Source organism: Drosophila biarmipes, chromosome X (genome assembly GCF_025231255.1).
Source record: "Drosophila biarmipes strain raj3 chromosome X, RU_DBia_V1.1, whole genome shotgun sequence".
Lineage (NCBI taxonomy): Eukaryota > Metazoa > Arthropoda > Insecta > Diptera > Drosophilidae > Drosophila > Drosophila biarmipes.
The window spans coordinates 4945580-4962545 of record NC_066611.1 but is presented as its reverse complement, the minus strand read 5'-3'; the positions used below and the strand labels follow the sequence as shown (position 1 = coordinate 4962545).

Genomic DNA, 16966 nt, shown 5'->3' with positions numbered 1-16966 from the left:
CTGCGGAGGAGCGAACAAGTTGTTGAAACGCGAATTGAAATTTGGAAAACCCAGCCACAAAAAAGGGTCGAACGTTAATCGGAAGGATAAAAAAGGAATCAAGATTAAATTCAATAGTATTTCTAGGTCTCTAATGCCGTCTTATATTTTCAAATATTTGTTATTACATGTAGTCTTATTTTCATATAATTTAATATTATTCTGGTTATTTATACCGCTCCTCTTGAGCTTTATTGATTGTTTTTTATTTCTTAGGATGTTTTTCTTTCACACTGCGTTGGCTTGCACGGGGACACTCGAAAAAAAAGAAAGCACTCCAAGTACGTCAGGATTATAGTATCTCTCACTGGTTATTACACGGTAAAAAAAAGTTGTGTGGCACCAAGCTGCGATTAGCGTTTTGTTTATGTTTATGCAATGTTCGCGCGCACGTGAAACGCAGAGCAGGACACTAAGGATACAAAGGACTCGGGGCAAGAAAACCTCGAGCAGCAAACGCCGAGCACCGAGCACCGAGCACAGAACACCGAGCAGTTCGAGCGGTTTCCACTGAGAGCCAGGACTCTCTGGCTAACTCCGTTTCGGGGCGAAGCCGAAGAAGAAGAATGCAGCTGCCTGCTTCGCCGCAACTTCCTTTCAGTCGAATTTGCCGCAAGCTTCCTGTGTGTGTGTGAGTGAGGTCCTTTCGCCCAAATAGCAGTTACCACGTATTACCACCCCAAAAGCAGCCGAAAGTCGTTGTCAACACAGGTTTTGTTGTGCTACTTAGCCACCCCTTTTCGCCGCTTATCCTTTCGCCACTCGATTTTCGCCTCTTCGCCGCCTCTTTTTTGTGACTTATTCTATTTTTAGGTCATCAAGCTAATGCCTTTCTCGTTCCTCCACGACCACCGAAAAAATTGCGACAGTGGGCCATTATTTTCGGGGCGTTTGGCACCAGTTGGACTGGTCAATTCCGAGCTGCGTTCATAACTCACGAGCCCCGAAAATGGAACAACAGTTATAATCGCAAATCATGCTGACCCGCTTTCGGGACCCCGCTTTTGGACAGCCACCAATCGATCCGAACTCCGACCACCCAGCGGTGGCAGGGTCACCACGTCGTCACCAGCCGCCGGTCAATCCGTTGCACACGCTGCGCTTCTAATTGGTACAGATATGAGTGTATGGAACTTGAAATCATAGCTAAGTAGAATAATCCCCAGATAGTTTGAACAAAACTTGAAAGCAAAGCTCATAGTTGGGGTCACCAAATGGGGTGATGAGCATACGCATTGCTATATTACTGGGAGCTACTTTCAAGGATATTTCCTATCACCTTGCCTGATTAATAATCCCCAGATCGAAGTTTTACTACATTTTCTTACATATTTTCTTTAACTCCTAAAGTAGCTAATTTTAGCTACCATCTTGCCGTAATAAATACTTATTTTGTTGTAATAGCAGTCTGTTAACCAAATACAACTTTGATTTTACTATTTTGCAAGCCCTTCACAGATTCAGGTCAATTGCGTAAACGGATACCATTTAAGTGGAATCGAAAAATTGAGGAGCAATTATGGGAATAAAATGATTTGGGAAAATGGCATTTGCCAGGCCCCAACCCATTTCACACAGTACTATTTAAGGTTTAATTATGCACCTTTAATAGGTCTTTATTTCTGTGTAAGTCTCATCTAATATACTTTTCTGTTTGAATCAGTATTTAAATGTTGGGCATAGTTTAGAGTGTAAAACCCCAAATGTTACTTGCATATAGGGCTACAATATTCTATGGGTAATATGGATCCTTTTCCAAGCATTTGATTAGATTTATTAAAACTTGATTAAGAGGAATAATAAAATGTTTGTGTATAGGAAACAAATTAATTAGTTCCTATAAGAAATAACTAGCTATTTGGATAACTATTTTCGTTTGCAACTTTAACGTACCTTTTCTAATTTAAAATACAAATTCTTCTGAATTTAAAGTACTTAATGATTGGCAAGTCAGTAAAATAGGCTAGGTAATCGACCGTAAATGATTATAAAATATTTGATGAGTAGTATCTTTTCAAGTCCCCTTGATTTTGGATAGGTTGGATCGTTTTCCGGGGCCTAACAGCCTCTGCCCTGGTGCTAATTGCATTTCCGGCGAGGATCTCCGCCGACATTTGATTGGGCGCCGGTCAGATATGTGCCACAGATGGCATATGGCCGAACTGGCAGTTCCGAGCACACAATCTCCTTATTGGATTGCGCCCTGATTGCGAGCCCAGGGGATTCGCACAATGGCACAGAGAGCCTCGGCCTGAGGATTGCCCCGGCACATGCCATTCGACTTCTGTTTTCGGCTTTCTATTTTCCATTCGATGGTCTCTGGCCTCTGGCCTCTGGTCCCCGCTCTTTGACCATTTGCACGTCACGTATTTAATAATTTATTTATGCGTCAATTTGGGTTATGTAAATTTTTTACACCGAAAACCAACAAGAGCGGCACAGAGCAAACAACAATGGAGGGGAAAACCAATTGAACACGCACGCCCGGGGGGCATATGGCACTGGTGGCGCTGCTCCTTGGGGGAGGGGCTTCCATGCGGCACTCTTGGCATGGGAGTCCTGGGGAGCCTGCTCCGCAGGACTAGCTGGTGGCGGGCCAGGTGGGCCGAGTGGCTCAGCCCGCCGGTGGCTGGTCGAGCCGCACAGCTATGGGTAGTAGCCCTCGGTAGTAGCCCCACTTTCACAGGACCCCGGTACTGCGGCACCTCGTTTACTTTAAGAGCTCCTTGCCTTTGGCTTTTCCTAGCGCCCAAAAGTCGCGAAACGCACACAAAAACCAAACACAGCCACTCACACGAATGACAGTTTATAGATTTTGGCCAGAGAAAGGAAAGTTTTCGCTTTCGATTCCGGGCCACAATTGCGTGTGCTTTCGGTTTCAACGAGGTCCTCACAGGTCCTCGATGGCTAAGCTCTCCAGCCCACTCAACTGTGGCTTGAATATTACAGGCAAGCGTGGGTAGAAAATATTAAATACTCTCATTTCAACCTGTTCCTGCATAAATTTTCTAAAATTTCAAGGAGTTTAGTTTGGATTTTCTAAGAAAATTGGGTCTTTAAACCATAATCACAAAAACCACTCGCAATGTTTAAAAAATGTTCTCCACTGATTTTCTTAATTATTGAACTATAAGCTTTGAAATAATATCGATTTGGAGAAATACTAGTAATAAGTAATAAAATATATAAACCTTTTGTACATCAAAGCTGTTTCTAAACATTTTCAACCAAGTGTAGGATTTCAAATTCATTATTATTTTTTATTATATTAACTTTCTGTCAATGAAATCTGTTTCAGAGGCATTTTTCAAACGTTTTTAGGCAAATATAGGGTTCAAAATTATTTATTACATTTTACTATATTCACTTTCTGTAAGTAAAGTCTGTCTCAAAAACGTTTTTCAAACATTTTTGAGCAAAAATATCGGTCAAAGTGCTTTATTTTATATGTTTTGCAAATGAAATCTGTTTTTAAAAGCAGCAAATAACCCATATAAGCCTTGATTTAAAGCAAAGAAAATGCAAAGTTAAAAAACATTCTCTCTAACTCTAAAAACAATCCGAAAGTTCCGCTTCCTAGGCCAAACACTCGTCGTAAATGTTCAGGACAGCACTTTCGTGACAATAACTGCCATTAATGGCCGTTGTAAATCATATATGAACAATTACAATTATCCGATTTTCAGGCAATTAGCCCGTGTCTGTTATAGGGCTGCTCGAACTGCATATGTGCTGCACATAGGTACGACTATACGTGTGCACGGCAGGGCTATATACTTGCCAGCAGACATCAACTTCAAACTTCAAAGCGTTGCACAATTTTGTGTTTTTTGTGTGAGCCGAGCCAAGGCAATTTGCGACACCCTTGTCCCTTTTACGCCAGGCGCTCTCCCGCTCTCGCGCCCGCTCTCTCGCATCGGGGTAGTGGGCTCTCTTTGGAGGGCTCCTCGTGGCCTCGTCCTCAGGCCTCGGAGCCCGGTACCCAGCACCCAGTACCCAGTACCCAGTACCCACTTTTCGAGCCCCCAGACCCAGTACCCAGTACCCACTTCCCAGAGCCCCCAGTCTTTGGAACTCGGCTCTTTTTGCGCACGAAAACACGAAACGAAACGCGATATGGCACACGCGCGACTCGAGCCGAAAAACCGAAGGATGCGGCCGGGGCAGGGGATCCTTAGGCCTCAGCCAGGCGCCCAACTGACTGACTGACTGACTGACTGACTGAGTGGATGCCCCAGCCCGTCCCGCTTGCTCTGCGCGTTCTCTGTTGATTTTCGGGGCGAGTTAAGTTGAATTGTGTTGTGTGCTGAGTTGAATTTCGTGGCGTTCCGTTTCGTTTCAATTCGTTTCGATTCGTTTCGTTTGGCTTTCGTGCAGACATCGCATATGCGCGCTCCAAAAAGGCAAAGGCAGGCCAAAAGGACCTGCCAGATACACATAACCTAAACAGCAGGCGAAAACCATGCAGAGTGGAGTTAGCTGGGGGTGGGAGGCGCTAGATGGGGCGACATCGCCAACAGCAACAACAGAAAGGAGCAACAACAAAGGACACTCGAGGAGCGCACACAAGAAAAGCGAGTCATGAAAAATCGAAAGTCCGCGGCTGCCTCTTCTTCTTCCGCCGCCTTTCCCCCAAATAAGCACATGTGTGTGTGAGAGAGTGTGCTGCTGACTGCTTCTGTGTGCGTGTGTGTCCTGCAATTTGTTGTAACCATTTTCGTTGCCTACTTTTCCGAGCACTTTGCTCTAAACAACAAACCAACGGTTTTTGGTAGGGAGAGGGTTCTCAGGGGGGCAGGGGGCTTACTCTGCGTAACACGTTGTGTGTGACGCACACTCGCACAGAAGCACACACTCGCACACACACACACACGCAGAGAGCGGGCACACTAGGCGTATACGCAATCGTTGCTGGTGCGGCCACATCAAGTATACGCCATGGCAAACACGCGCTTTTGCACAAATAAAAAAATAGCCAAAATTCCATTAAAAAAATAGTGTTTTCAGGACATTTCTTTTCACACTTTAACACACACACTTTCTGAGCATATATATTCTCATGTATTTTTTAGTTAGTTTGCTTTTTCTGCTGGCTGGCTGGCTGTTTCTTCTGCTTCTTCAGCTTCTTTTTCTTCTTCTCCTCATTGCTGCCTTTCTTTCTTCTCTTCGGTTATATTTCTTTTTTTGTTTTTGGGTCACACTCACGGAAAAAAAACTATAGAAAAAAATGCTGCCTGATTGAGGAGGAGGGAGAACTTATGTAAAACTTTCTTTGGTCTCGGCTCCTTTTGCTCGCTGGCCTGCCTGCGCACGGCTCAAGGCACTTGTATATATGGCATATACGTACATAAATATATAATATATCATATGGTTTTTTATTTTGGGCTCTTAGGACCCACGGCTCGAGGTTTGCTTGGGCCGCAAGCCCATGCTGGGTTGCTCTTTCAGTTTTTTTTTTGGTTCTCCCTTTACAGTATATTTTTGTATTTTTTTTATGTGTTCTGTTTTTTTGCTTTCTTTTTTTAGAGGTTCCTTTGGTTTTTATTTTCTCTGGCTGCTGCTTGAACTGCTGCTGCTGTTTCGTTACCCGTAATCCGTTCGTCTCCGTGGTTTACTGAAACTGTCAGCTGCCGCAGCGCGTGTGCGTCCGCAGAGTGCGACTTTCGTTCAGTTCGCTCGGCACTCCGCTCGGGGGGCCTTCGTCACGCCCTCGGCTGCCCACGAGCGGCCTTCGTCACTGCCCCGAAGCCGCTCGGGCCTGTGCCACTTTCCACTTCACAGGGACTCGAATTCGGAGAAGCATTCGGCTTTCGGGGATTCGGAATTTCTGCGGCTGAGAGCGATGCGACATGCCGCCACTCGGTCATTGGGACAGGCCCAAGAACCCAACGGCCCAAGAGCCCAAGAGCCCAGCAACCCAACGGCCCAACAGCCCAAGAACCCAGAAAGGCTGCAAAAGGGACACGCCAGCTAGGCCATCCACGCCAGGAAGGATAACAGCCAGGCGGGGATCGGATATCGGGGACTGGGGAATGGGTACTGGGGTACTGGGTGTATGCTATAGGGAACTCGGAACCGGGCGGCGGGGTGGCAAGTGCCATACGTCAGGCAAAGACAAGACCAAAGAAGCCGAGGCGCTGGCAAGTCCAAATTCACGAGGATACCAATACCATGTGGCTTTGCAGGCTCAGTCGCCAGTGCGGCTGCACTCAAAGCCTCAGCTCAGCGCAAGTATATGTCCTTTTGCACAGGCACAATGTATTTCCGAAAGCACACTATACTAAATAACATTTATTTACATTTTGTTGTATATAAACGTATTTAAAACATTCAAAAAACAACCCCAACTATATTATATGGTAAATGATATCCCTTAATATATGATAAATGTGTTTATTCCATAATATACCTATGTAACTATATGATATAAGTGATAATATATAGGAATGTTATGATAATTCGTATATTTTATGTTGTTTAACCTATAAGTATATTTTGTACTTTCAAAATACCATCCTAAAAATATTATTTTACAAATATACATAAGAATACTATATGATATATGTATGTATTCCATAATATACGTATATTATATTAAAATACATATTTAGTATTGATATTATATTTGTTTGCTTTTAAAACCCATTTCAAAAAGAGTTAAATATTCATGGTTTATAAGGAAGAAGTTATTATAGCTTGCCAGTTTACAAGGAAGTTAACTTATGCACAATAATTACCTTTTTTAACCATGTAAATTTTACCTGAAATAAAATGACCTCAAAATAAGAGTACTGCCTGCACTTTATAGTTAGTTTCTTGTTTAACAATACATATATGTTAAAAAATGTATATTTTTAAATAATAAAGAAAGGCAATACAACATTTTGTATAATTTAAAGTAAGCTACATTAAGACAAAGTATTGTATGCAAGTTAAATTTGTTAACTAATTAAGTATAAGACAAACTTATACATAATAAACTTAATGTATTTGTTGTGATCTTTAAAAATGCAATTCTTGAACTCTTTTTTTTTAATACATATTTTATATTTAAATTCGGTTTTATACTCTTATTATTTTCATAAATGCATACATATATAAATATTCTAAATCTGTTTTTATTGTCTCGTTATTTTTCAAAAATACATTACATATTTTAAATCAATTTTTTACCCCTATTATTTTCAAATACATATTTAACATTTCAAAACTGTTTTTCATATTAAAATACATACCTACATCCACCATTTAAATATAATGATTCCATTTTTCACTAGCCATACGACTTACTTAAATTCCTCTGGATTAAACACCGCCCATTTTCGCGTTCAGACATGTTTGCCGACCGGCAATTGCGGCAAGATGGGCTAAATGCCGCAAATACTTAATTGTTTTCTTTGTGTGAAAGCCCGCCGTGGCATTTCCCTTATCCCATCACCCACTTCGCTTTTCGCCCCCCAATTAGCCGGAAGTGGTAATGGGCCCCAGGTGGCGGCGATCGGTATTCGCCCCCTGCCAGTTGATCTACCTAATTGCAGGCAAACATTCAAATGTCCTTTAAGGACTCCTGTGTGCACGCGAGTGTGTGTGGGGGAAAGTGTGCACTGTGTGTGTGTCGTTGGGGGAATTTGAACAGCGTCAAACGGACAAACAATAACTTCAATGTCGCAACAAATGACAATATTTACGCCAACAACAGCGCACAGCCCCGCCCACAAGATATTATTAGCCCCCTTTCTCCTTTCCCCGTGCTCCGCGCTCCACGCTCCTTGCTCCTTGCCACTTTCTTCGCCCCTCGCCTTGCCCCTTTCTCCGTTATTTCGCCCCATGAGTGGTTGCGGATGATGTCAGCGAGTGTGGCGCAGTGTGCGTGTGTGTGTGCCACACATTCGCATGTCCTCGCACACACACACACCCAAGCACACTGCTTTCCCCGCTTTCTCTTCGCCCTCTCTCTTTCTCGCCTTCCCGCTTTCTCACTCCACTGCTCGGATTCCCCCTCCTTCGCCTTTTTTCCCCATTTCATTTTGCGGCCATTGCGGTTGTTGCTGCACTCGAAAAAAAAACTACACCCAAAAACTGAAAATGAAACAACCTTTTTGGGGGGTTAATTTATGTAATCTCCTTTTTCTATTTTCTATTTCAGGGTTATATTAATATATAATCTGTAAGACTGAAGAAAATTGGATAAATTTGTTAGTTTTCTTAAACAATTATAGCCATTTAATGTTTTGACTAGTCTATCTTTAAAAACTTAAAAAATTTGAAAGCAAAGTTTGACCAATTTTCAGAAAAAAATATTTTTATTTTTAAATATCCTAATTTAATATTTATCTTGATCAACTGTTGGTTAAAAACCCTAAAAATAAAAAATCAAAATACATCGCAAAATCCTGGCTATTTCTCTCAGTGTCGTTGCTGCTATCACCGTAGCTCCTGCTGTTTCTGTTCCTACTGCTGATGTTGGGTAAAATGTAAAAAGGCGCACATTTCATGAATGAACAATGACGACATTTTGACAGCGGCAACGTTTACGTTTCCCTACCCAACTCCTACTCAGCTATCAACGCCACGAGACCCCCATACCATGCCTCGCCACGCTGTTCCGTACCACAGGCTCCCACAGGAACCTCAATACCATGCTGTATGTAACGTCGAACGGATGGTGGGCGGAGTGAAAGTGGGAGTGGCAGTGCAGCGGTATCTGTCGTCCATCATCTTGTCAAGTGCAACTAAATTTCCTATACCTTTGTTTACACACTGATATACACGGGGCAGACATATGTACCAAGGTGAGTAAAACAGTGCTGCCAAGTGCGCTTAATTTCAAAAAGCAGATTCTCCAATAGATCAGATAAAAATATGTATTTTTTAACATTCAAATTTACGAATACCCAATTTAATAATATATTTCAACTCATTTTTAAGTGGATTTTTTGAATGGAATTTGTTTGGTATATAGATATAAAACCCGTTCAAGCTTAATTTCTTTTCTTTATATTATATATTTTATATATATATATTTTTTTTATATTATATATTATATATTTCTTTTTTCTATATTTTTTTAAACATTAGATTTCTAGCCATGGTTTACTTGACTTTTTTCTACTGGAAAAGACATACATTGGCAGCACTGACCCTGATATATGTACATATGTGAATGAACCTGCGCTTAAATTAAAAATGTCCATTAAAGCACCTTGACAGAACTTTTTTAAAGAAAATAATTTCTTATGTATACCAAAAACATACGTTAAGTTCATTTTTTAGCATTTTTGAATAAAACTTTCTTTTAATCCCTATAAATGTAATTTGTGTGTAAAATATATTAAATTGCTTGAGCCAATGGCTTTTAAATTGCAATTTCGTATACTATCACCCCGATTTCTGTGATATCTGATAGGGCTGGACAACTGGCGGTGTTTTTCCGGTCTTCCCTGCTGCCCGATCTCAAATATTTCCGGCTGGGCAAAGGAAATTGAATATTTAATTTAATCGCTCTCGGTTATGGCAAACGCTTTCCACTTGCACTTTCCATTGCCACGACGATGGGGCTGGAGCTGGGGAGGAGGGTGGGGGCGTGGCGCTGGGTTGGACAGGCGGACAGGTGACCCCCATAAATGCCAAAGCAAATGCAGCGAATGTGTAATGTACACCTGTGCGTAGGTACCTGTGCCCGGGACACCCGCCAAGTCCTGCACATTAGCATAACCCTACATTATTCAACTGTGCGTTTCCTTTGCACTTGCCAGTGGGTGTTGGCAGGTGGGAGGGGGCCAGGTGGGCTGTGGGGAGGGGTCGGAGGTCAGGACTAGGAAGGACTGAGGGGCAAGCGAAGGACAAAGGCGGGGACAAGCGAATTTGCATTAATTTTGGCTAACGAGACGCGCATGGTTAGCGTCCTGCCTTTCCCGACATTCTGTGACACTCATACCCTGTATTACTCAGAAAAATTAAATGAAACGATTTTCTGGGATTGCTTATATTTATTTTTAAAGCTTTTTAAATTTTTAAAAATATATTTTAACTTAAAAAACGTTTTGTTGATTTTGTAATCGAATTTACTTAGGCTCTGAGAAGGTGATATTATGTAACCTGGTTGTTTTCTACCTTATATCTATACTTCTGTTCATATAAACTTTTTAATTTTTAAGTTAATTGCTAATAAAATGTTATAAACGCCATAACTTTAGATTAGATTTGTCTTTAGGTAAGAATTTAAAATGTTTATTAAAAAATGTATCAAAAACTAAGCAGGGGTTAAAATAAAAGATAGTATCTTTAAGATACATAAAAAAGGTCACAGCCCAATAAAATCTAAAAAGTTTTAAATAAAAAAAAGTGAAGCGATGCCTTTTAAACGTAAATCCAGGCAGCTAGTTAAAATAAGGAGACATTTTTTAACTTCATTTTAAAACTAGGCAGCCATTTAACACAACGACTATAGGTTCCATAGCACGGATCCATGCCTAAGCTGGCCCTCCTCCGTAGTGGATCAGTTCTGGAATTACTTGTTAATAAGGGGTATTGAGAGCTTTGTTTCCCTGGCACTTATGCTGCCCAATGGCGTCGGCACGTTGAGGAATGAGCCCGTAATAAGCGAATACGCCAGTTACAGGGCTAATTATGCCATCGCCATCTCCAGCGCCGTAATTACGCATAATATTCAAGTACACGTGCTGGGGATAATTGACCTGAGTTTTTTGCTGCCTGTTTTTAGTTGACAATTTTTTCGGTTGTATTTTGCTTTTTGTTTTTCCTCCGGCTGCCCCTCGTATCCACGCGACTGGCGTGCAAGTGAATTTCCTGGCAGATTTTCCTCCCGTTTCTGTGTGCTTTTTTCTGCGCCTTGAAATGGAGACAGGAAATGAAGGGCAGCGAGAAGCAGCGATTTGCCAACGCACCTTCCTCGGTTGCAAATGGGCTGGATGTCGGCGCCACCCACCGCCTCCTGCCAGGCGCCACCCACCGACCCACCGCCCCCTGAAACTCGCCCGCTGCTCTTTTGCACTGCATTTGCAGTGCGGCTCGTGTTGTGTTGCTGTGGCAACCGTCAACTGAAAACGACGAGCGTTAAAATGTGCGCCAAGCACGCGATTAAAGTCGGCCAGAGGGTTAAGACGGGCGGGGGGGTTGGCTAAGAGGGCAGGGGCAGGGGCAGGGGCAGGGGCTGTTTTGGCCAGGAAATAGGCAGAAATCATCCAAATGTCACGAAACGAAACGAAACCAAATGCTTTGCTTTGACTTGTGGCCCCTGCCAACGCCTGCCGCCATTGCCGCCCCACCCCCTTGCCATTTTAGCATTTTCCCACTTTCACCGCCCCCTTTCGCCGCCCTTCTCTCTGCTCGAGTGCAGTTGCACTGGCATTGGGGCAAGAGCCCAGCTGAGAATGAAATTGCCTCATCGAAAAAGTGCTGCAACTCCTTTTCAAAGTTGTCTTGGCACGGACCAAAAATGGAGCACTATGGCTGCACTGGCAACAAAAACTGTACAAAACTGAGATTTAATAAAAATTATTATAAAAAAATTATTTTTCCAATTTAGAAGAGTTTTTTTTACCAACAAATTGTTCCTCTAATACTAAATTAAAAACCAAAATAATCAGCAAAGAAAGGCAGTAAAAATTAATAAAGGAAATAAAACGAATATATAAACATAAATATCCCTATTGTTTATCCGTTTCTTGAGCAGGAGCATATGGGTATTTCTTTTTTCTATATTCAAGAATCTTCAAGCCATAAATCCCCACCATTTAACCCCAGAAATAGTAATACTTTAAGTGTGCCTGCTGCATTGTTCCTTTTTGGGGTTAACTGCAATGCGCAGCAGCAGGCCAAGGCGGTCAATGGAATCGCATAATATGCTGCACGGGATGGAGTGGCATGGCTATGGCTAGGGATAGGCAATCCCTGCAGGGATAGGGATGGCTATTGGGATCCTAAACGGGGCTAATAAAATCTGGAAGGTAACTGAATCACTGCTGAGTGTGGCCGAAAAAAGCTGCACGCTTCAATGGGCCTCCAGAGAGAGGCATTCGAGTGAAGGAGCTGTAGGAAGGGTGTACGTACACTGTGTGTGTGGCGGTAGGTGTTTTTGGGCTGTAATCAAAGGCGGCGCACATCAAATGAAGCTATGCAATAGTCAAAAGGCTTAAGAACACTAAAACAGAACCCTTTTCGATTAGCAGTAACATCAATAGGTATTAAAGGATAACTAATCCCAAGTCAAATCATCCAGGATCCACAGAGGAACCACTCTGTTTATGTTGTTATCAACAGGGAAGATGGCTCGCTAACGAAGTACACTGCAATATCTCACCGCAGGTAGGGATAGTTGGCTTCCTGTTAAGGTATGCTTCGCGTTATGTCATTTACCGCCGTTTGAAAAATGTATTTATAACCAAAAAGACATTGTCAGGGCTGGCTAACGAGGTCGCTGGGTCGTTGGGTCGGCGGTTCGGGCGGGATCGGTGGGTGGGTGGCTGGGTGGCTGGGGAGGTGTGCTCCGGGGCTGGGTAATGCGTTCCGCGCGTGAACCGTTGGTTGACCACGCACACCCACACCAGCGCACACGTGTGCAGGCAAAGGTAGCACTTATTTTTATATCTTCTTCCCTGCACAAACACGTGTACACACGAGTTTGTATGGGTATATATTTAGGCACTATACATACAGTACATATACTGTGTGCCCTGTTCGTGTGTCGTAATTGGCGGCCCTGCATCGCGGCGAACCAACTGATGACATCATGCGCCCGGGTTCCTGGCTACCCAATTGCCGAGCTGTTTGTCCAGCGGCCAATGCTCCAAATTCCTCGTACATACGCAGTGGCCAGCGGCGACGTTGACACACAATTTTATTTTATTGCCTTGCGCTGGCCCACAACCAAATTTGCATGCGAGCACACGACGTGCATCGAAAGTGCATTGAAGGCGAGCGCATTTGATTTCCGCGCGCCTAGCGGAAGGCAGTGCTGCCAAGTACGCGGCTACAGTGATGCCAATCAGCGCAAAGTGCAAGATTACGTTGGCGCGCTTTTAAAAGAGGTTTCATTTGCAATGATAGAGATTCCTATAAGACAATCATATACTATTTAAAAGCGCACTCAAAAAAAAGATAATTGACAATGGAGTTTATTCCTGTAAGATAATCAAATAATATTCTTGCATTTAACTTAAAATAAATTTATTTTTATACTTAACAGGTAACTACCACTTAATAACAATTACTTATTTACTTATTCACTTATTTACAATTTCAAAATATATAAACCTTCATAGAATTGAGACTAAAACAACACTTTTTAAATGTTGTATAGTAAAAAAGGTTATTCTGAAGTTACAGAAAATCGAGAAATCCATCTTATTACTTAGTGCATAGTCCTTGCAAAAGTTCAGCTCGTTATCTAACAAGAACACCTAAAACTAAGGATCGATTCAAGCACTCTCGTGCTCTTCGTGCTCCGCTATCAACTCCTTGTGGTCAAACCCATCGGCATCCTGCCGCTTGTTCCAGCCAAGACAGCGCCGGAACCCGTAGAAGAGGATCACCAGGACCAGGGACAGCAGCGAGGATGCAATGGGCACCACCAGGACGAGGTCCAGCTGCGGCTGCTCCAACTGGCTGGACTGCAGCAGCACAATGGGCATGGTCATGTTCAGCACACTGGCCTCGATGGACAGGGTCAGGGCGTCGGTGGCCGACCGGCAGAGGAGCTTGGCGAGCAGGTAGGTGGCCAGGTAGCCGGCGAGGGGCAGGCACACGGCAGCCACCAGAACCTGGGGGAAGCAAAGATTCAAAGGTGGAAAATGTAATGGGGTAAACTCTCTAGATTAGTCGCGGGCCAATAGAGGATTACACATTTTTAGCGGGTGGATAAAAGCCTTTTTTATTTGATCACAAAGGTTGTCACGTGTGAAATCTTAAAAATCATCTTAACTTTAAATATATATAATCACATATCATCCAAGTAGAGATTATGTTCTGTTTAACAAAGTAAGAAAAGGAGACAATAAAGATTGGGCTTGGGAAGAACCAACCTTTAAGCATTTTAAGCTAATTAATTATATTACACCGTTTTTATACCCGTTACTCGTAGAGTAAAAGGGTATACTAGATTCATCGGAGAGTATGTAACAGGTAGAAGGAAGCGTTTCCGACCCCATAAAGTACCTATATATATTCTTGATCAGGATCACTAGCCGAGTCGATCTAGCCATGTCCGTCTGTCCGTATGAACGCTAAGGTGGCTCCCTAAAATATCATTTTGCTGGCTATATATCTCCATTTCCCATTCGCTCCCTTAAGCTGAGTAACGGGTATCTGATAGTCGACGCACTCGACTATAGCGTTCTTCCTTGTTAATATTGATTTCCTTTAAAAAACTACATTTTTGGCTTTACTGTATACTATGACTGTATATTATTAATGCTTCATAAAATGTGATCTATATTATTTTCATTAAAATTTAAAAATAATTTTAAACCCATATTTTTAATGATCTTTGTGGAGTCTCTATAGTTTACATGAGTAAGAAATTCAATTTATCAAGCATTTTTGGCATTATTTGTCCATACTTATGGTCTTTAGTTTTTATTTTAAAATAACAAAAAAAAAATAGAAAATAAAATTTGAAAAGTGAGAAAACGTGAGTTCTTAAATTCTTTTTTGATCTTTTTCTGTTTTATAGTCATTAGTAGTTATTTTATAATAAAAAAAAAATAAATAAAAGAAATGGTTTAAGCATTGGAAAACGTTTTTTTCCCAAATAGTTTTCATTGAATTTGGTTGGGAGTAGAACTGCACTCACCTGCCAAGTGAACTCCATGAAGACGAACCAGTTGAGGCCCACTGTTAACCCCACCAGACTCAAGCTGAGGACCACGGACAATGGCTTCAGGAAGCGGAAGATGAACCGCGTGGTCCTCGGAACGCAGAGGCGCAGCAGGATGCCAATGGCCAGGCAGGCCACCAGGGCGGCTGCTCCGCCCGATAGCTGGCCAAAGGGCACGGCAAGCTCGTCGTCCTCGTAGAGCAGCCTGCCTAGCACCAGGATCCAGAGCGGCAAAAAGGCCAGGGCCAGCAGGCAGTTGATCGTGGTGGTGGCCACGGAGAGATTGATGTTCCCCTTGAGGAACACGGCGCACACGTTGGCCAGTCCGCCACTGGGAGCCAGGGCCGTGTAGAAGAGGGCCAACTGAATGGGCCAGGCGCCGGGCCAGAGGGCACGCCCCAATCCGAAACCCAGGGCGGGCATAAGCACAAAGCGACTGACCACACCCACAACGGGTCCAACGGGCCGGCAGATGATCCCCGCCAGGCGATGCATGTCCAGCACGGTGCCCAGATTGAGGAACATCAGCAGGGCCAGGGCGGCAGACACATAGGTGGTCACCCGCTCGTCCACCACCCGCGATCTGAGGACAGCAATTCGCAGCGGATGGGCATAAGACTCCGTCACTGCGCCCGCCTTCAGCTCCACCTCCAGCGAACTGTAACCGAATCGCACACCCGTGACATCGATCAATCCTCGCCAGCTGCCCAGCAGATCGAAGTCCTCCTTCGGTATTCTAACCATGGACGAGGCACGCTGATCATCCTTTGAGTACACCTCGAAGTAGTAGTCCAGCGACGCATCCTTCGGTATCACATTGTATATGTGCAATTCCACCTGCTGGCTCTCGTCCTCCAGGAGTTTCAACTCCTGCTGACCGTAGTCCACCTGCCAATCGCCAGCCAGGTCGCCATATTCCGATCTCACTCCCTGTCCCGGGAGGAGGACCAAGATCGAAAGTAGGATCCGCAGTCCGTGGTTCTTCGTATAGCCCATGCTGCGTCGTTCTATCAACTGGTTGGGCACTCCGACGCTTTGGAGAGGTGAGCCGATCACAAAGAGACCTTATCTGGACCGGATTGGCCTTATCAGCGCAGTCCACAGGTGCGAACCGGAGGCAAGTCAATCAGTCTGCGTAGTAGCGGGCCGTAAATCAGGAAGGTTTGTAATGTAAAGGTCTTAAAATATAGTTCTGATTCGGTCTATATATAGCTTGGTTGGAGCCTATCAATATGGGTTATGATAAGTGCATAAATATAACGTATCTATGAGAAAATATAGATAGAAGTAATAGAATATGAAAACCGAATCAGTAGAGTACAAAACGCATTTCGTTAATAAACACACCTAATAAACGATTTTTAAAATGCTATTCAGGTAAAATATGGTATACAGAATATATAATAAAATGTGAAAAAATTTAATTTTTACACGTACGCTTCATAAAATAGCAAAAGTTAGTTTTATAATAAGAAATATAAGAAAGAACTTAATACTATACTCCATTATAGAGTGTTTTTTAATGTAGATCTGGATCCTTGACATTACTTAAACCCAAGAATATAAATATAAAAAAAGAAAACACTTTAAACACTATAAAATAGGTAAGGGTAAACCCTATAAAATTACACCAAAGCATAGGTAAAAAGAAAATGAAATGTCTTAGGACTGGATTATGAGGGAGTGGTTTTTGAAAACCTCTTAAATTTAAAAAAATAAATATAAGAAAACCAACAAAAACTTAAAAGTACTTAAAATACACTATAAAGTATACAATATTTCACAATATTCTTCAAAAAATGAGAACTAAACTTAAGAAATTATACAATACAATACAGTAGTAGAACGTTTCTCAAGAACCTCCAAACCCGTAGATCCGCTCCCTGCCTCATCAAGAGCCCTCTACCACTTCTTATTCTGGACTTTCTTTGTTTGTTGTTTTCCCCTGGTGTTGCATTTATTGCACTTTGTTTTGACGGGCTCCAAGCAATTGGTATCGAGCACTGCGCTACTGATTAGGGCCGCAAAGCAGGCCAATGAGACCATTGCCATTGTTAGAAGACCATTTTAAAGGGGGTGCTATGAATTGCT

At 42.8% G+C, this 16966-nt stretch overlaps 2 protein-coding genes across 51 annotated transcripts in view; both read right to left on the bottom strand.

The window, feature by feature from the left end:
* The window catches only part of LOC108032991 (sodium channel protein para), a 72647-nt gene extending 66976 nt beyond the window's left edge, over positions 1 to 5671 (bottom strand). For all 50 annotated transcript variants that reach the window (XM_050887125.1, XM_017107072.3, XM_017107115.3 and 47 more), the window contains exon 1: positions 5627 to 5671. The gene's annotated coding sequence lies outside the window, so the exon portion shown is untranslated. The remainder of the gene's footprint in view (positions 1 to 5626) is intronic.
* Positions 5672 to 13159: 7488 nt separating this feature from the next.
* On the bottom strand, positions 13160 to 15880 carry LOC108033024 (P3 protein). Its single transcript, XM_017107152.3, has 2 exons — positions 14852 to 15880; positions 13160 to 13820 (listed from the first exon to the last, which is right to left on the bottom strand). The coding sequence occupies exons 1-2, from the start codon at positions 15869 to 15871 to the stop codon at positions 13479 to 13481; spliced, it is 1362 nt and encodes a 453-aa protein (XP_016962641.1). The 5' UTR covers positions 15872 to 15880; the 3' UTR covers positions 13160 to 13478.
* Between the last annotated feature and the right edge of the window lie 1086 nt (positions 15881 to 16966).

Coding starts and splice junctions, on each gene's coding strand:
- LOC108033024 (XM_017107152.3), bottom strand. CDS start 15,871: ATGGGCTATACGAAGAACCACGGACTGCGGATCCTACTTTCGATCTTG. Junction 13,821..14,851: donor TCATGGAGTTCACTTGGCAG/GTGAGTGCAGTT, acceptor TGCTTCCCCCAG/GTTCTGGTGGCTGCCGTGTG.